The 20,315-nt window shown below is 44.0% G+C and overlaps 1 protein-coding gene across 1 annotated transcript in view; it reads right to left on the bottom strand.

The window, feature by feature from the left end:
- MSH6 (mutS homolog 6) overlaps positions 1–20,315 on the bottom strand; it is a 614,863-nt gene that overhangs the window by 346,675 nt on the left and 247,873 nt on the right. Inside the window, exon 6 of the mRNA XM_044075079.1 lies at positions 9,741–9,858. Within this exon, the coding sequence (XP_043931014.1) occupies positions 9,741–9,858 (118 nt within the window). The remainder of the gene's footprint in view (positions 1–9,740; positions 9,859–20,315) is intronic.

Below are 20,315 nucleotides of genomic sequence, written 5' to 3' on the forward strand. Positions count from 1 at the left end.
GAATCATCAGACATGGAAATTACAATGCAGCCTGCATAGGCATTCAGTTTAAGTGCATGCAAAACCCTTAAGATTCATAGGTAGGTACTAGGCTATTAGTCCTAGGGCCTATATTAGCCTAGCCAAAAAGGTACCCTGGCTTTCGCCACCCAAGAAAATTATTTCCCTGTGCCCTTATCGAGCAGAGCCTCAGAAGTGATTCCTGGGGTGAATTTCCTATTTCCCTTCCAATCATCAAGATTTTTCTTGAAGAGTGCCAATGAGGAGCTCAGTTTGACATAGATAGGTATTCTGTTCCAGAGTATGGGAAGTCTCAGGGACAGGAATCTATCCCTCCAGCATGTTCTGTTTATTGTGGTAACAAGGTTTAGGTCCCTACAGCGTGTAGTTCGGTGGGATTGGATTTAAGTGAAGCATGTCCAACAGCTCTAGGTTTGACATATGTTAGGCAGAGATCGCCTCTGAGTAAGCAATATGCGACAGATTAAAGCTGGCATTTTTTGAGACTGTCTGCGTAGGGCATCTGTTTGAGGCCAGTAATCCTCTGTGAGGTACTTCTGTGGCCTTTCCAGTTGTTGTAGAGGTCTTGTGAGGTACATACCAAAAAGAGCATTGTACTCTATAATGGGTCTAATGAGTGATGAGTAGAGGGGAACAATGACCTTTTTTTCTGGATGAGAAACCTTTTGTGATTAGGTGAACTACGTAGAAGGGTTTCCTGGCCACTGTGGCGATGTGATCAAAGGAGAGACTACTGTCCACCTGTGCCCCAAGGTCTCATCACACTTTTGGCATTAAGTAGACTATCACTTGCGTGGTAGTTCATGGGTGCATAGTTTTTACCAAAGGGGATGACGATGCACTTTTTAGCATTGAGCTTCAGGCCAAGGCTTTGACACCAGGCATCTGTCTCAGTGAGGCCCTTTTGTAGTATGCCCACATCGTTAGGAGTTTCGATTATGGCTCCTAGTTCGCAGTCATCTGCAAACTTAGCCAAAGACCTTCTGTGTTAGCCTGTACTTCAGAGAAGTAGATACCAAACAGGAGAGGACCCAGGACTGAACCCTGTGGTACTCCCACTTGTCACTGGTCTGAAGTCAGATTTGTAGTCTGCTACTTTCACAGTGTGGGTTCTGTCCGTGAGCCACTTGGCAACCCATCTTGTGACATAGGGATTTATACTTGGTTTAGTGAGCTTATCTATAATTCCAGAGTGGGGGATGGTGTCGAAAGCCTTTGCGAGATCTACATAAGCTGTGTGAGCCACTTTACCCTCATCTATGGCTTTGGTGACCGCTTCAAAGTCGTCAATCAGGTTTCGGAGACATGATCTGCCTTTTACAAAGCCGAACTGTGTAGGGTCCAGAGTTTGGAGATTACCAATGTCTTTGTTTATGAGTTCCATGATGACACGGTTCCATGGCCTTGCAGACCAGGCTTGTCAGGCTAATGGGGCAGTAGTTTCCAGGGTCCGTTGTGGCTCCCACTTTGTGAAATGGGATAACAGTCGTGGTGCGCCATTCAGTGAGCACAAAGCCTGAGGCGAGGTATGATTGAACATGGTACTTGGGTAGGGTGCCATTTCATTCTGTAGTTCATGTAGAATGCAGCCTGGGATATTGTCAGGTCCCATGGATGTTGTGTTCTTGGCTTTGGAGAGAGTTTTTTTTTTTTTTACCTGTGCAACTGTCATTACAGGAACTCTGCATTCGTTCGGTATAGAGATGGGCCCTCTGGGGGGGGGGGGGGGGGTAAAGTTAGCACTGAACGTATCTGCTAGGATGTTGGCAATATCAGTTGGTTCTGTATATTTAGTGCCATTGTGCTGTAACTCAGAGCAGATCTGAGTGTTGCCATTGAGATTCTTGACAGTTATAGAATGCTTTGTGGTTGTCTTTAGAGTCGGTGGCAATTTTGTTTTCGTAACCAGCTTTGGAGGATTTTGTGAAGGATCTCGGCTTTTTACTGAGGTTGACCAGGGAGTTCCTCCAGTCATGGGATTTTATTATTTTTTTGCAACAGTTTCCTTCTTCTGTTGTCGAGTTTGTTTATGGCAGAGGACCACCAGATTGGCTTCCTTTTTTTTTGGAGGATAGCATGATTTATGCACTCGTGTAAGTGCTTATAAAGTGCATTTGTGTAGGATTCAGCAGTCATACCTCTATTGTCCGTCTGCATGGGTGTCATGAAGTTTGCCACTTCTGTGTTAAGTGTGAAGTTGGCTTTGGAGAAGTTTTTTACGGTGGTTCCCCTAATTGGGGGTGGGATGTGGATCTCTAGGGTGATTAGCTTGTGGTTGGATCTGTCCAGCAAGGAATTGAACACCGGTTGCCCATGTTGGTAATGACCAGGTCTAGGATATTGCTGCCCCTGGTGGGGGTCTGAATAATTTGATCCAAGGCATTGGAATTTACGAATTCCAGAAAACGTTGAGCAAAAGAGTTGGTACATGAGTAGTTTTCCCAGTTAATGGTGGAGTAGTTGAAATCGCCCATTATTAGGGTGTTGGGTTGTACCCTAACACTTTCCAGTGCATCAAGAAATGAGGAGTGGGAATCCTAGGGCATGGTGGGGGGTCTGTAGCAAGCTACAATTTGAATTGCAGTCTTGCCCAGAGTTAGTTGCACTTGGATAATCTCAGATGCACTATGCTGTGCAACGAGCCTGGAGGTGTGGATATCCTTAATGAATATGGATACGCCTCCACCTTTAGTGCTTCGTTCCGGGTTAGCTGGCCAAAAGGTGTGGTATGAATTGTAGCCTGGTAAGGCAAGGGTGCTCTCTGTATCTTTGAACCAGGTCTCTGTCACTGCACAGATGTCGATGTTCTCCATTTTAAGGAGTGCCTCGAGTGTGTGCATTTTGAGGTTTAGACTTCTAGCAGTGAGAGTACCATTACCCTCAGATTTTGCCTGCTTGTACCTGTTACGGTGGTGAATTTGTCATTTGAACCTTGCCTAAAAAAGGCACTATAGGGGTGGAAAGAGCCTTGGCCAGTATCCGGAATCCCAAGGGCGACAGGTGCAGGCCATCTCTGGCAAAGCATTGTGGTATGTCGATCATGTCACCCTAAGCAGACAAATACTGGATTCCCCTTAGAATGACAGCAAAAGCTAAGCCAATTGTTGAAGTCAATCATTAAGGCCACATTTACAACTTTTCTTCTATTTGTCATGTAACCTATCCCTCAGTAACCAAGCAAAGGCATGAGAAGCAGGAGTAGTGTATTCTGAACTAAAACAAAAGCTGTGTAAAATCTTACCATGACCATAGATGTCCTTCTCTTCCATGTTGCAGCATTCATCACATATGGGTTTACTTCTCTTGCTACCCGATCGTCCGGCCAGTATACAAAATATTTCAGTCACTGTATGGTGCATGAGACCATATGAAGTGGTTAACAGAACGTGGGCCATAAGAGTGACATCTGCGCACACCAGCCCTCAGAACTCTAAGCCCCAGTTGGAACCAGTCCTAGCAAGGATGCCAGCCCTGTGCCATCCAGAAAGGGAAATGTTGCATAGCAGGAGGAGTAGGTGGGTGGGAAGGAATACTGCAACATGGAAGAGAAGGACATCTATGGTTATGGTAAGATTTTACACAACTTTTTTATGTTATTCTATTCACATGTTGCAATAATCATCACATATGGGTAAGTACCAAAGTTCACTGTGAAGGGGGAGGTGGCCTAGTACAGTTTTCCAGGAATCCATGGAGGATAGCTCTGGCCCTAGAAATATGGTCCAACTTGTAGTGTTTGGTGAAGGTTTGCACTGAAGACCAAGTGGCTGCTTCCAGTATGGTGGAGGTATCCAAACCCCCTGAAGGCGGCACCCGAGGAGGCCACTGTCCTGGTTGAGTGTGTTTTGACAGTACCTTGCAGGGATCTCCCATGGCGTTTGTAGCAAAAGGTGATATATGTTGAGATAATTTGTTAGGTTACTGCCTTCCCTAGGGCCTTGGGATGGAAGGAGACAAGCAGTTGCTCAGCTTCTCTGATGGAGTTGGTTTTGTGCAGATAATATCAGAGTTGTCTGTGCACATCCAGGCAATGGAGTACTCTCTCACCGTCTCCCTGTGGGTTAGGGAAGAAGGTTGGTAGGTGGATGGCTTCATTTAGGGAAAGGTCATTAACCACCTTGGTCATGAAGGGTAGGTTAAGTTCTTAGAATAACCCTGTCCGTGTGGAATATTAGAAAGGGTGGAATAGCCATGAGGGCCTTGCAGCTCTGACACTCCTGGCTGAGTTCAAGGCCACAAGGAGGACAGTCTTCCATGTGGAGTGTTTTAGGGAAGCTTTATCTGCCGACTCGAACAGAGGGAGTATGGGCTTCTCTAAAACATAGTTGAGGTCCCATGGGGGAAGAGTGTTTCCTGGGTGGTATGAGATGGACTCTTAAGGAATAACTTAGCTGGTAGTCTGGAAGCTAGGGGAGATCCAGAGGCAGGCATGCTGAAATGCAGACAAGTGACCGTTAATGGAGGAGAATGCCAACCCTGTATGCAACAGTTCACACAGGTAAGACCGCACTAGATGGGTCTCACTTTCCAGTGGGTCCATCTGCCTTTAGAGACACCATATTGGAAATCTCTTCCACTTTGACAGGCAAGATCTCCTTGTATTTGGTTTCCTGGTCTCCTGCAGGACAGTGAACAGATCTTCACTGTAAACAATGTCTGAAAGGGATCAGAATCCTATCGCCCATAGGGTAAGGTGCAGAAATTACCACTGTGGGTGTATTTGGGATCCCTTGTGCTGTGTGAGAAAGTCCACTCTGTGGGGTAACTTGTGGTGATTGCCCTTGGATAGTTGTAAGAGGAGGGGGAATCAATGCAGTCTTGGCCAATAGGGAGTCACCAGCAAGATTTTTCGTCTGTCCTGCTAGATTTTCAGCAGTATCTTTTCAACACGTGGGAAGGGGGAATGCATACAGAAACATCCCCTTCCAGGAGAATGAGAAGGCATCTGTTGCCATAGCCTGATGTGAAAGTCTGGTGCAGGACGGACGGAAGTTGCCTGTTGATGGAGGAGGCAAACTGGTCTATTTGAGGTGTACCCCACCAGTGGACCAAGTCCAGGAAGGGGTCTACTTCATTTTATTGAAAACTCATTTCACTGAAATTCAGCTGCCTAAGCACAATTCACTGAAAGCTCACTTCACTAAAAACTCATTTGACTGAATCTCATTTTGCTGAAAGGTATATGCCCTGTTCCCCACTGTAGTGCGATCCTGGAGTTAGTATAGCAGTTCCCCCCCACACACACACACCTATTTTAAACACTGTATACCACAGACATGGATACTTACAAGTCAAATGAATAACTCTTTCCAGAAGACAATATATATACCCAAACTATGGGGGGGGGGGGGATTTGCCCCCGCACCCCTATATAATATATATATACACACACACACACACACACACACACACACATACATACAAGACTCCCACTGGCACAGCTATAGGGTCCAGATCTCAGCCTAGCTGGCAAGCTAACCTCCAATATTCTCTTTGTCCAACCAGTGCTTTGTGTCCATGCCCACGTAGCTGGCACACCACACACACACTTTGAGAAGGGGTTATACAACCACACAGACCCTCTGGGGAAAAAGGCTGGCACAGGTTCTCCAGCTGTGCCGCATTTTTACCCAGGCTATACTGTAGTAATTACTGCCACCACCAGCTAATAAATATCAACTACTCAAAGGCCCTTAAAAGGGTGTCCAATTATTCTTCTTTTGGCTTTCCCCGGTTAGGGGTCGTCACAGCTCATCATTGGCAGTGGAGTTTTACGGTGTTGAGTTGCCAGCCCGGCACCCAACCTTCCACAGAAGGCACACACATGCACGCACTCACACCTGGGGCCAATTTAGAGTGTCCTATCCACCTACAGCATGTCTTTGGAATGTGGGAGGAAACCAGAGCACCAGGAGGAAACCCACGCAACCACAGGGAGGACATGCAAAAGGGTGTCCAATTATTACTGTGCAATATTATTATCCAATGGTAGTATGACTAACAGCCAAGGCTTACTTTAGAGTGGCCTATTACAATAACCTCTATAAATATGCAATGTACTCTAGAGCTTCTCTCTAAACAAAGCAGCCACAGGCAGAAGGTTTTAAAAATATTTAATAATAAATAAACACAAGACAAAACTACTACACCACAGAGATATCCAAGAGTTCAGAGATCACACAAACTTAAAATAATACAGTAGGACAGGCCTGGTTTCATAGAAAAATACCTAATTAATCTTTACTAGCTAAATATTCCTACAAGAAATCGCAATGCTAAAATGTACATGTGAGCATAATGCAGATTGCTGATAAGTTGGATGTCCAAAGTTAAAATACTCCTAGTCTCTTGTGAGAAATAGTATTTAAACATTACTAAAAACATGTTTGTTGGGTCCCTCCCCAAATTACATCATTTTTGACAAGTTTTCCCAGGCAAACAAACTGCATTCTTAAGCAATCTAACACCTGCACAGAAACTTACAATAGAATACATTTCACATGTATATTCTAACAGAAACTAGAGCAATAAAGCACATTCCACATCTAAATTCTGGTCATAAACTTTAGCCTTAAAACAATGGTCAAGATACCTTCATCCAGACACACTGGAACAGACTTGTAAAACGGAGAGATTCGTAAGATCTTTTCAACTTGGAGACATTTTAAATACTTGGCTTGGTTTGGTTTTCCTTACAGCAGATGGCAATGTTGCAACAATCTTGACGTTCACATTTTACAGTGTTTCCCTTACATTTAAAAACACAGGTCTGTATTTTACATTCATTTATACAGTTGATAGAATTATGTATCAAATTCTATTTGACTAGGATGGCAGCCTTCGTCCATCTCTCCCCAATTGTCACAGTGGCCAGGAACCCTTGAGGGAGGAATGAAGAGAGAGTTGGCAAAGTCAGCATCCTGAAGTTTAGGACCTGAAGGAAGAGAATGAGTAGTGAGATGTCCAGAACTGGCCTCCAGCGACAGTCTTTTCTTGGAACCAACAAAATCCTGGAGTAGAAGCCTCTTCCTTTTGCAGACAGTGGGACCGTTTGAATGGTGCCTTGAACCATCAGGCTGTCTAACACTGGCTGCAACAGGGGAAGCTGTTCTTTTGGTGGTTGTGGGATATCCCCTTCTCTCTGGAAGCATAAGCCAGGTCATAAAATAGCCACTCTCTATTACACAGAGAACGCATTTGTCTGAGATGTGTCCACCCTTGGAGACAGTGAGAGGCGCTATGAGACAGAGATAGAGGGAGGAGGGTTTTTTAAGTTTGGCACATAGTCAGACACTACCTTCCCTGTCTTGAAATGGCAACCTCTGGCTAGAAGAGGTGGGGGCTTTGGTAGGAGTTTGTTGCTTTCTGGAAGTTTTCCTATGTCTTGTGGAAGCAACAGGGCGAGAGTGCTTTCTAATAAATTGTGTTTTTGCTGGGTAATTCCTCTGGAATTTTGGGATAGGAGAAACCAGCAGTTTGCTTTAAATCCTGCATCTCCTTCCCCTTTTGCTGTAATGAATTAAATAAATCAGCCACTTCTGTTCCAAACAGGGCTGTGCTGTCCAAAGGGGCATCAACCAGCTTGGCTCTAAAGTCATCTGGTAAACACTGTAGGCGTAGCCAGGGGTACCTTCTCAAAGCAGATGTCTGCTGCTGCTGACCTTGCTGAGGCCTCAGCAGCATCATAATTGCACTTTACAGAGTGCCTGCTAACCTGAGAAGTGAGAGCAAGTAGGGCAGACAGTGAAGCTTTGGCAGCAAAATCTGGGGAGTCTAACAATTCCTTGGAGATCTTCTCAAAAGGATAAGGCATATTTAGCCACGTGTGTCTGTTAATTAGTAGCTCTGAAACCCAGGGTAGCAGAAGTGTACATCTTCTTACCCCAGACATTCCATAGTTTTGTTGTCCTTGCCAGCAGGGAGAATGGTGGTGAAGACAATAGTTTTGAAGCCTTATCAATGGAAATGAAAATAGTGGCAGGGTCTGCAGCAGGACACAATTAGAAGCTTTGCATTCTCAGAAACTTTATAAAACCTGTCAGGTCTGCATGGAGCAAGGGGCTGAGAGTCTTTATTCTGGGATGCTGAAGAGAAGGCATCCAGGAAGCCAGGCAGAATGGGAGGAACAGCAGTAGGGGTTGGGGAATCCATCTGAATGAGGCCATACCTTTTTTGGACCTCTGACATTTCAGATGGTTCCCATTTGAAATGTTCCCTCATTTTAGTAAGTCCCCCCCCAAAGGTCAAATCCTCTGCTGGGGAGTCAGGGTAAACAGATTCTTCCTCTAGTAAGCCATATCCCAGGAGGGAAGGCAGCTTGAGAGGTACATGATGGGGATTCTTCAGAAGAAGAATCGGAGAATTCTTCCTCTTCCCTCCGAGACGGATCTGATGTCTGAGGCCTAGGGCTCAGGATGGAAGGAGGAACAGTGGATGTCCCTGGAGTGGTAGGCCGTAAGGTAATAAAAGCATTAAACAGACGTTGGCTGAAGGCCTGCCAGTCTGGGATACTTTTAGAAGCAGCAGACACGTGTTTTTTTTCCTTCCTTTTGAGAGACCTAGCGGGCGTCTGCATGGAGGAAGACCTGGAATCCACGACTGTAAGGTAACAGAGGCATTCGACGGTCCTGCCAAAATCGCTGGTTCCTCCCGGCATCAGAAAAGCTTCTGTGGACATGCCCTCCGCACAAGATTGTGTGGCTTCTGTGAAGGTACCCATTGCATCTGAAGTGGCAGAGCCAGAGTCTTCAACCAGGCCAACATTGGCCACAGGCTCAAGGTCAGACGAAAGAAGGGCAACTGTAGTCGTACACCTGTCTTGGTCTTCTTTTTCAGCAGTTCGGTAGCTAAGTCAGCAGAACCCTCCATACTCAAGGCTAACTGAGACATTGTTTTTCTAGTTAGAGGTTGAGCTTGTGCAGATGGCTGTGGAGAGTTTTGGGCACAAACTCCTGGCAGATGATGCAGGCCTTGTAGTAGTGGCCACCTACCTAAACAAAATAGACACTGATCATGGACACCCTTGTGAGGTATCTGAGGGCCGCACTTACACTTGCCCTTTCTGGAGGACATGAACACGCATTAGGATAAAATAAATGACTGAAAATATTCCCCAGCGGGGCACTTATCCAATTTCTTCTGAATCGGACATCCGGGATGGCAGAACACTTGACGTTCGACTGGTGGCTGAGAATCTCTGAGGGCTAGTGCATGCAGACGTCACTTGTATGGTCCATGTTCTGCTAGCCACGTCAGATGTCCCATGCACCACACAGTGACTGAAATATTTTGTATACTGGCCAGACATTCGGGTAGCAAGAGGAGTAAACCCATATGTGATAAATACTGCAACATGTGACTAGAAGGACATCATCTTTCAGAAATGCACCGGTTTCTTTAAAAATATAAATAAAAAAAAAGAACTCTGGTTAGTCCAGCTGAGTGATATTTGCACATTTGGCACATTCTTTTAGATCATGCATATTCATATTGTCTAACTGCATTTTGTAGTTTCACTGTATACTGCCTTTTTATTTCCTGATAGTTTATCAGCAATATTTAGATGCCATTGTAATCCTCTTACATTGTAACCTTTTTCCTGTTAAAACCTGTAAGAACCACGTATACAGGACAGTCAACCCTCTAACCACTTCCCATCATACATTTTCTTCCTAGTTTAACAAATATTTAAAAATTTTGATATTTTGACATTAACTCACCAGACATGATTCGGTCAGATGCACCAAGTCTTGTAAAGACTCTGTCAACTGGTGTAAGCTTGCAGGTCTCAGCAGGTACAAAGCAACCAAGTTGGGCCATTATCACCAGAAGACCAGCCTACAACAGATAAAAACGTTAATATTTAAGAAAAAAATGCAATTATAGTACATAAAAACATTCAAATATAGCACCCCTTTATATGCAGAAAAAGCAATTACAGTCAGGTGATATGCAGCACTGTTGACTGCCAGTCAGGTGAAATGCAACACTGTTGACTGCTTTTGCGCAGCGACAGTTTTAATTTTGTACCATCAGTCAAAAACTGGATCGATGTTCCGGTAATGATAATACAAGCATAGCATTGCTGAGTAAATACTCGAGGTGCATTTTTTTTGGTATGAGACACAGAAGTACCATGAACTTAATTTTGTGGCATCTTAGATGATGTTAAGGATACCATGGGCAAGAACTAAAAACAGTGGGAGATAATGGTCATAAAATTGCACATTATGAATCATTTCTATTACATAAAAAGAAGTTATGTACTTATCATAACATTCCATCGGTGTTCCCCATTTTCATTCTTCCTCAACTTGTGGGTTCGGCTCCAATCTTCAGAACAGACTTGGCCGCTACCATAGCTAATGGTAACCAAAAAAACTCTCGAGCTTATCCCTTACCGACAATTGATCTAGCCCAGTTACCTCAGAGTTTGCCAACAGACAAAAGGAAATATACTCGTAAGACACCATTGAGACTATCTGGGACCATAATTATATATAAAGGATAATATTCTATTAATTACCAGTTCCTCTAGAAATCCAAGGGCATGGGGTTGGAAGGTGGGGATGTGAGGAAGAATGAAAATACACAATATGGATGGAATGTTATGGTGGAGTACATAACTTCTTTATCTGATGCTGTCAATTTTCAATCCATCCTCAACCTGTGGGACAGATTTCCTAGCTACCTTAGATCCTGGATGGACTCAAGGAAGGATGTTACTGAGCACCACTTAACTGAATGATGCTCTTCCCCTGGAGACCAGATCCAACTTGTAATGGAGTAATGAAAGTATGAGGAGTAGTCCAGGTTGCTGCTGCACAATCATCATCCATGGAGGCTCTAGACTGGAAGATGGCTGACATTGCTACAGCTCTCGCTGAATGTGCTTTCAAGGGCTTCGATAAAGCAATCCCCAATTTGTTATAGATGAAAGAAATGCAAATCAGTAAGCCATTTAGCCAATGTCACTTTGCTTACATGTTTTCCTAGGCTTGTATTTGAGCAAGAGATAAACTGGTCAGATTTTCTGATATTTTTTGTTCTGTGAAGATAAAACCTTTAATGTCTATGAACATCTAATAAGTGTAAGCAATATTCACTCATTAGCAAATTTGGGGAAGAACACTGGTAGGCTATTAGTTGGATATTGACTTCTAAAGCCGCCTTTGGTAGAAAACAACTTGGTTCTTAGCAAAATCCTATTCTTGTGAAAAATCAAATATGGTAGCTTACAAGACAAAGTCTGAATTTATGAGGTCTTTCTGGCGGAAGTTATAGCCTCTAAGGAAACAGTTTTCCAGGACAGACATCTAAGATCACAGTCTGCTGCCCGTTCAAAAGGAGGTTGTATAATTGCTTACAACACCAAGTTTAGGTCCCAAGGAGGGGGTGGATCTTTGTAAGGAGGCTTTAAAAGAACAGTTGTTGTTGTCTTTTGGCTTTTCCCGGTTAGGGGTCGCCACAGTGGAACTCCGGTCCGCTAATGATTGGCAGTAGATTTTTACGTGCCGAGTTGCCGGCCCTGATGCACAACCTTCAACGAAGGTATGCCCATTCACGCATGTCTCCACACAGAAGACGCTCTAGCTGAGAATCGAACGGGACAAAGTCTTACTGTGAGGCGACAATGCTACCGCAGCACCACCACCACAGTACTATGTTTTAAAACAGTAACCCTCATAAAAGATTTACAAAGTTTAAGAGAAGCAAGTGATGAGTCTTCAGATCTAATATGAAAATTGCATACAGCTGCCAAATGAACTTTAAAAGTAGAATATGAAGCCTATTCATTGAATAGCAAGACAAAAAATTAAAGAATCTTATGAACAGGTGCTGAAAAAGGGTCAACATTATTTTGACGTGCCCAAAAGACAAAGCTTTTCCATTTACTGATGTAAAGTTTACATGTAGATGTGAAATTAAAGTTGCACTACACTATTTAGGTAGTCTGTACCTTTACTCAATGAAAACACTTGCCTGTATCTGTGAATGTGATGTCAAAATGTACAACTTCTTGATACGGTCTACCTACTTTTTTACAGATAGAAGGGATTTTAACTAAATGGTCTGTATGAACAGAGGTAGGTTTACCTGTTAATATTGAGAGAACATATGCCCAATGCATGCTGCCTGTAATGACTGTGGTATTAGTACATATTACAGAATCTCCAGTAGTAAAATTTATTTGCATTTGTGTTATGTTGTTGGGAGGAATACTAATTTCCTGTATGGTATGATTACCACATTTCTTCACTTAAGTGAAGACTAGCTGTCGTATTGATGGTGGATTTTTTTTCAAGTTTTCTACTTTTCTCAAATAAAACATAGGAAATTGACATTTAATAGAAACTTTAGAATCAGATTCAAGGGTTACCTTAGGACTATTTGGTCGAACGTAATAATGACCCATAACCGGGGACCAAAAGGTAACGTTACTGGGAACTATATGCCCAAAGGTACAATTAGCATTAGATGGACAAGTAAAATTGTCCTGCTGTCTTTTTCCACAAAAAAGATTTATTTTTGAGCATTTACGTCAACCTAGCTTAATAGAGTATTATTGTCACTGTGTATTCTCCAGATTTCGCTTGTTTGATACCCTACCCCCAAGGGCTCCAATGAGTACAGTCAGTACAATAACAAACAAAATCTTCATTATGTACAATATTATGCATTCGCAACTGTTTCAGACTTGGCATCTGCCGTGGGTTTACAATAAAAAAAAAAAAAAAAAAAAAAAAAAAAAAACACACAAAACATGAAGTCAATTAATGCCTTTCAACTGATCTCTATGAACAAGAATTATTTTCTATTTTTCTTTTCTTTAACTTTGTACACTAGAGGTCCTAACTGAGCAATTATTTTAAAGGGTCCTTCCCAATTACTATCCCATGGACCGTCCGTCTGGAACGTCATGACTAAGACCCGTGTCCCAGAGGGAAGGTTTTTTTCTGGCATAACAGGATCCTTTGATCGTACTTTCAATGTTTGCATTTCTGATAAGTTTTGACAATTCAGAAATATCTTTTAACCATTGCTGATGCTCTGCAATTTCTAATAATGGTCTATTTGTACTAATAGTAGGATCGAATGGCAATTGTACAGGCATTTTACAGACAGAGTTCATAAGAGCATAGAGAACCCACCAGGAAGACCCATAGTGTCAGGGGTGGGGGGATTTTTTTTTTTTTTTTTTTTTTTTTTTTTTACAGAACTTGGGTATATTTTTGGATGTACATTTGAAAGGGTTTTTTTTGTCTAGAGTAGGCTCACACAAAAAAAATGGTAAGGAATTTTTTGACTTAGTGGGAGGTGTGAAGTGGGGAAAGATTTTTATTGGGCTAGTGTGGATGTCAGGGCATTGTATACCAGCATTAAGAATGTTTGGGGTATGGAAGCAATAGCTAAAATGATGGGGGAAGGCCCTAGAACTAGTTTTATTCTCCCACTGCTTAAATTTTTACTAATACGCATTTTATTTAATAAACCGGTATTTTTGCAGAAGGAAAGAACTGCGATGGGGCCATCTTATGTCCCATCGTATACAATATTGTTCATGAATCATTTTGAAAATATAAAGTTTTTTATAGATAAGGTGGTAATTTATATTTGTGTGTAGAGGTGATACAGGCAAGTTCAAGGGATTTTGAATACCACAAAGTCCAGCAGCCAAACCACGAAGGTGACTCACAGCAGGATAAACAGCAGGATTTATTGGAACAGGCAAAATTTAAAATAGATACAATACTGACAGACTAAGCACTAAAGAATGCTTTTGCCAAACACATAGGCATCATCAGAGTCTTAATACAAAGAAAACAGTATACACCATTTTAAATACCCTACTTCCCATTACAATAGGTTGAAGCAAACCCCTCCCACATATGGGAGGGGTTTGCTTCAACCTATTGTAATGGGAAGTAGGGTATTTAAAATGGTGTATACTGTTTTCTTTGTATTAAGACTCTGATGATGCCTATGTGCTTGGCGAAAGCATTCTTTAGTGCTTAGTCTGTCAGTATTGTATCTATTTTAAATTTTGCCTGTTCCAATAAATCCTGCTGTTTATCCTGCTGTGAGTCACCTTCGTGGTTTGGCTGCTGGACTTTGTGGTATTCAAAGTTTTTTATCGATTCTGCCCTGGTGGGTGTCATTACTTTTTCTTTTTTACAAGTTCAAGGGATTATTGAATGAGTTGCATAACTATTTTGGTTTGGAATTTACATATAAAGTACATAAAACAAAAATACAGTTTCTAGATTTGGACTTTTTACACACAAGATCAAATGGTAAAATTTAGACCATTCACCAAGGACATAGCGCTCAACAATTTTTTGTTGGCCAGCAGTATGCATCCACCTCACCTGTTGAATTCATTACCACTTGGTGAGTTTAAGCATATTTTCAACAATACTTTTGATGTGAATAATTTAAATATAGAATTCATGAAGGTTAAGGAAAAATTTGAGAAAAGTTTTATATAAATGCAGTATAGGGGATACAGTACGAACACATTGGGTAGGGCTGAAAGAAGGGTTGGGTTTTTTTTTTTTTGAGGAATATGGTAGACAACCAAAGACCTTCTCTAATGGTATATCTGCATGGTCAAGTGGGAAGTCAGAGGATGATTCTGAAAGAATATTTTTCGTGGACAGATATTCTCCCTTTTCTGATATTCTAAGGGGGTTGATAAATAGATCTTGGCCCATGGTATATTATGATAGTTTGAGGGGTTTGTTTCCCAGCAGGGTTACCTTTTCATATAGCAGGTTTTTGAATCTACAGGAATTATTGAATAGGGGCAAGTTTAAACGAGGGATATCAAGCAGATTATTTTCCCTGTGGAAAGTGCAGGGTACGCTGTAGAGTCAAGAACCTGAATGGGAGCAGGATTAATAACATGAAATGTACAGCCTTGGGTCATTTCAACTGAAATTCATGTGGGGTGGTGTATGCAATTGGTTGTGGGTGTACACCAACCAAGTGGTATGTTGGGCAGACAAAGAGGCTAAAAAGTGCATCTTATAACATCTTGGAGACATAAGCAATTATAGACTGGAAAGCCCAGTGGCCCAACATTTTTTGTCAGCTCACGGTGGTTCTGATGCTACCTTTTTTATTCGGTTTTGGACAAACGTCTGAGTAGTTCTGGGAGGGAATATGTGAAAAAGCTTTTACAATTGGAAACAAAATGTATCATTAATTATGGAACTTTATATCCAAGGGGTATTGAATCAAGAAATGAATATTAGTCTGTCGTGACATTCTTGGTATACTGTTTTATGTATCAGCGTGTTTAATGATATGGAAGGGAATATTCATTTAATTTTTTGGCTGGTACTATTGTTCCCTAGCCCCAAGTGCTTTCTCTCAGCCCGAAATGATTAACAAAACAATTAATTAAAATTGGTAAGCACATTGGTATAAATGTGTATGGAATGAATAATTTATTCCCTTGAAGGCATATGCAGAGGTACCAGGAAGTTCCAGTAAAGCATTCACAGTTCAAACTAGGAGTTGGTGTCTTTCCGCTATTTTTTTTTTTTTGTTCGTTTGTTTTCGGTGTGGAGTGTGGTGACGTGATGGCTACCAAGAAGATTTCCACAACAAGAATTTGAGGTCACAATTCGCAGGGGGTTGAGTCAAAGACTGGAGAACTAGCGCGAGGTTCCATGGCTCTATAGGCTGTCTGATTGGAGGTCTAATGTGAGATACTCCTTTGAGAAAAGTTTTATATAAATGCAGTAATATGAGCGGATTACCATCCAGTCCATTATGATAATTAGAAATTCCCGTCAAATTTACTCATATGGTAGAGGCTGCGGCTCCATCTTAAACTTGGGTATTGTAAAACTGCGGTGACTGGAGCTGAACACGGATCTAGCATCCTTTCCTTTGACCAAATAGAGAACCTTTTCCATTTGTCCCAGTAGTCTTCTGGTGGATGGTTTGTGAGAAGCCAGAATGATATCACGAACAGGAGAGGGGAGGTCATCCTGCCTGGCAACTAGCGGAAGTGGAGAAACTAAGCTGTCAGCTTGAGACTGGACAAATTTGGATGAGTCAACCCTTGAGTGTGAGAGATCAGATCTGGAATAGGGTCTAGAATCCACGGTGGGTACAACTGATAAGGCCGAAGGAAAGGGAACCAAACTTGTCGAGGCTAAAATGGGGCTATGAGGATCACTTTGCATTTCAACCAAATGGCTTTGAACTGTAGAATCAGAGGAATGGGGGGAATAGGCATAGAGAAGTCCCATGGGCCAATTGTGAATCAGAGCGTCCCTTGGGGACTCCCCCCCTTCGGGGGAACAGGGCAAAATAGCTGCTGCATTTGTTGTTTGAAGGGGAGACGAGGAGGTCACAACAAGGCTGGCCCCAACGGCTGAAAATTTCTGCCGCTACTCCAGGATTGAGAGACCACTCGTGGGGCAACAAAATACATCTGCTCAGCTTGTCCGCAATCACGTTGGAGCTCCCCGGGATATGCGTTGCTATCAGAAAGCAGCTGGAATCTATCACCCATTGCCAAATTCTCATAGCTTCTCGACACAAGGGGAAAGATTTGGTTCCTCCTTGCTTGTTGACATACCAGGCCACTGACAATGTCAGTCTGAATTGCAATCATTCCAGAGGGGAGGACCAGATGGAATGCTTGCAATGTTAACAGCACCACTCTCAGTTCTAGAACACCGATATGCAGGTCGGCCTCCGGCGTGGACCATGTGCCTTGGACTGTCTTTCCTTGAAAATGGACCTCCACCCTATCAAGGAAGCATCCCTGGTCACAATGGCCTTGGTCTGAGGGGGGCAGGAATGGGCAGCTCCAAAGATGTGTCTGGCCTCATCCACCAAAAAAGGTCTTGTTTGCAAGAGTTGGTTATTCGGATCTGAAAATATAGGAGGATGAATTATTCGGGAACCACTGAGAGAGAAGCCGCCAATGGAGGATTCGCATATGCAGTTTCCCAAGAGGTACTATTGGTATGGAGGCTGCCATGGATCCTAGGACCTGAAGAACCTCTCTTGCTGAGACTTTGTTTTGACAGAGTATCACCCAGAGCTGAAGCCTCAACCTCTGGAGTTTGTGAGCTGGGAGTGACAACAGATGGGATCGAATGTCGAAGACAGCTCAGATTAATTCTATCTGCTGGGTCAGAGTAAGGTTGGATTTCTCCCAGTGCACAACTATCCCAAAAATTTCTGCCAGAGAAAGGGTGTATTGCAGGGCTGTTACCAGAAGATGCATGGTGGGGGAGGTAAGAAGCCAATCATCCAAATACAGAAACACCCGGAATCCATGCAGTCTCAAGTGAGCTGTGGCCACTGCCATGCACTTTGTGAACACTCTGGGGGGCTGCAGAGAGACCAAATGGCAGAGAGCGAAACTGGTAATGATCGCTTCTGGCAAGGAGCCAAAGCAGACTCCTGGAGAGTTTGTCCATTTTGATGTGGTAATGTGCATCCCGGAGATCTATCGAGCACATCTAATCGCCCTCCCTGAGAAAAGGGAGGATGGACTGAACCATGACCATCCGGACTTTAGTTTGGGCAACATGTCTGTTCAAACTACCGAGATCCAGGATGGGTCTCCAGTCTCCTGTCTTTTTTGGCACCAAAAGACTAGAGTAAAATCCGGATCTGCACTGGTCTGGTGGTAATAGTTGAATGGCTCTCTTTTGATGCAGCTTTCTTACTTCTGAAGTTGCTTCTTCCTTCTGAATGGGTGTAATGTGGGGAAGTTTTGGATAAGATATGAGGGGAAGGGTGTAACCACTGGTAATGATGTTCTGCACCCAACGATCAGTGGCGATAAGAGTGCCAGGCAGCTTGGTGCAGAGAGAAACAACCCCAGACTGCTTCCAGAGGCAAGCAATCAGGCCGCACTTCAGGAGTGCTGGTAAGGCTATTCAACGAAGGAGTGTCTGCGGCCTTGGTTGCATGCCCCCCCCCCACCTCGAAAGGGGTGTCTTTTGGAATTGTTACCCCCTCTGCCCCTGGGGGTATTCACCATGTGTGGCACGGAAAGGACCCTGAGATTTTTTTGTGCCACATCTTCCCACTCCTCTGGTTCCTGGAGAAGAAATGTTGAGGGTTGGAAAAACATAGGCCTACGGCAGACAGGGTCTTACCATCCTGCTCACACCTGGCCAGAGTTTCCTTTACCTTGGAGCCAAACAGGGAAGATGCTTCGGTGGGATCATTCAAAAAGGAAGAGTTAAAGGGGTCTGAGAGGTCACAAATGCGCATCCAGGCGTGATGTCTCAACTATGCCTGAACCCGCAGCTCTAGCCGCTCCTTCAGTTGCATGTGAAAGCAACCTCATGGACGAATTGGAGATGGATTCCAGGCTTGCGTGCTGCGAGGCAACTTTGTCGCTCACCTCCTCAGACGAGTGCTCCAGAGAGTTCGGAAATCAAGTCTCTTTGGAGCCTTGCAAGTTCAGGGACTGTATGGCAAAGGTCGCCGATGCAAAAAAAAACACCCTTCCCCAATCTGTCCATGGCCTGGGACTCTGTTGGGCAGGTGCACAATAGAACTCTCTTCAGCTAGGTCCTTTTTTAGTAGTCACCACCACCACCATAGCATCGACTGGTAAACCTCTGACCAATGTGGGTGTTCCTCAGATGAGGAGAGAATCTTGTCAGGTCGCCGAGGGATCACCTCAGAGTCAGGGTTCTTCCAGGCGACCTGCACAATAAGCTGAACTGGCTTGTCTACAGGCGGGGTCACCCAAGAGGTAGAAGGCCAGGCACAGAAAGCCTGCAGAAATAAGGACTCCTCAGAAGAAGGATTAGTGGGCTTCCAGTCACCCCTCTGTTTCACCATTTCAAGTATGTCTCCTGACATCAATCAGGAGGTGACCATGGAGACCCTTCATCATTGAACTACGTCTCCTCAGTAAGAGACTCCTCAGGTGAGTCTACGTGCTTCCTCCTGCACCATCTCTTCTGCAGGGGCTCCTCAGTGGGGGCTTCTGAGGAGGACTCGGAAACGTGGGCACCCTGTACAGGGATTTCCTGCCACTTCCTTGCCTGGAGTCCCGGGAAGTGGCCTGTGGCAGCTGTAGCTCAGGGGGAGAAAACTGGGGTTCCGACATTGGCAGAATGCTTCCAGAAGCAAGAGTCCTCTCCATTGCATTGGAAAGCAAGTCCACCCGAATAGGGATGGGAGCCCAGAATAGAGAGACAACCTCAGAACCGGGGTCACACCTCGCTCTGTCGAACCCGCTCCCAAGGATGGAGTCTCAAGTAGGATCGGAGCAAACAAAGCTGCCAGAACAGAAGACACAACCGAAGAAACACTCTCAGGACCATGCCACCAACTGAAGAGCCCGCAGCCCAATCATAAGGATGAGGAAAGACCAAAGGGACAGTTCCGGAGCCAAAATGAGATCCACTACCAGCGCCAAGATGGGGGGGGGGGTTCCGAAAGAGACGGAGCAGAAGGCTTTGGAACAAAGGTGTTCAAAAGGAGGAAAATAGGATGGAGTCTGTGGAGAAATTCACCCAACTCCCGTAGGGGGATGGGTCTTGGAAGGCATGGGTATCCCCCTGGCTGCCAGCAGCTGGTCCGCAAGACACACCACAAAGTTGTGAAATGCTCCTGGTAGATCTAGTGGATACTCCAGATGGGGAGTCTGGTCGATCTAGGAACGGGCTATAGACTTGGCCTAGAAACGAGTCTATGGACAGAGTATTGGGTCTGTGGTGCGGGATCTACCGGCACAGAAGTCTCAAATTTGGAGACTGGGAGCAGTGGAGTCAAATCTATTGTAGTCGAAGCCGTAAGAGAGCTCAGTGCCGAAGGGGCACTTGGAGCAGATACGAGAGGTTGAGTCATCATTGCAGAGATAAGCATCAAAGGGGTGCACTGAGCAGAAGTGGCACCCGATGCCGAAGTCTTAGTAGGCAGGTATATGCTCAGTGCCGAAGCTGGCACCGATATAGTAACAGTCATAGTGCCTGGAGCAGATAAGGTCGAAGCAGACAAGACAGATTTATGCTCCGAAGAAAGTTTTTGTACCTTAGGTTTGACAGACTTGCCCTGGTCACCCAAGGGTGAAGAAGAAACCAAATGGGACCTTTTTTTTTATCTTTCCTAGGAGGGATTGAGATCTCCGTCGCAGAAAGGGCCTCTGAAAAGGGCAATTTAAGTATGCCCTTTAGAATCAACTTATTCTTGCACTCGTTCAGAGAGCACTGGCTAAAACTTTAGTAAATTACACAGGGAGGCTGCACCAAAAGATGGGGCACCCCCAAGCAATAAACACAATCACTGTGAGAGTC

Source organism: Protopterus annectens, chromosome 6.part0 (genome assembly GCF_019279795.1).
Source record: "Protopterus annectens isolate FY-2018-M chromosome 6.part0, PAN1.0, whole genome shotgun sequence".
Classification (NCBI taxonomy): Eukaryota; Metazoa; Chordata; order Ceratodontiformes; family Protopteridae; genus Protopterus; species Protopterus annectens.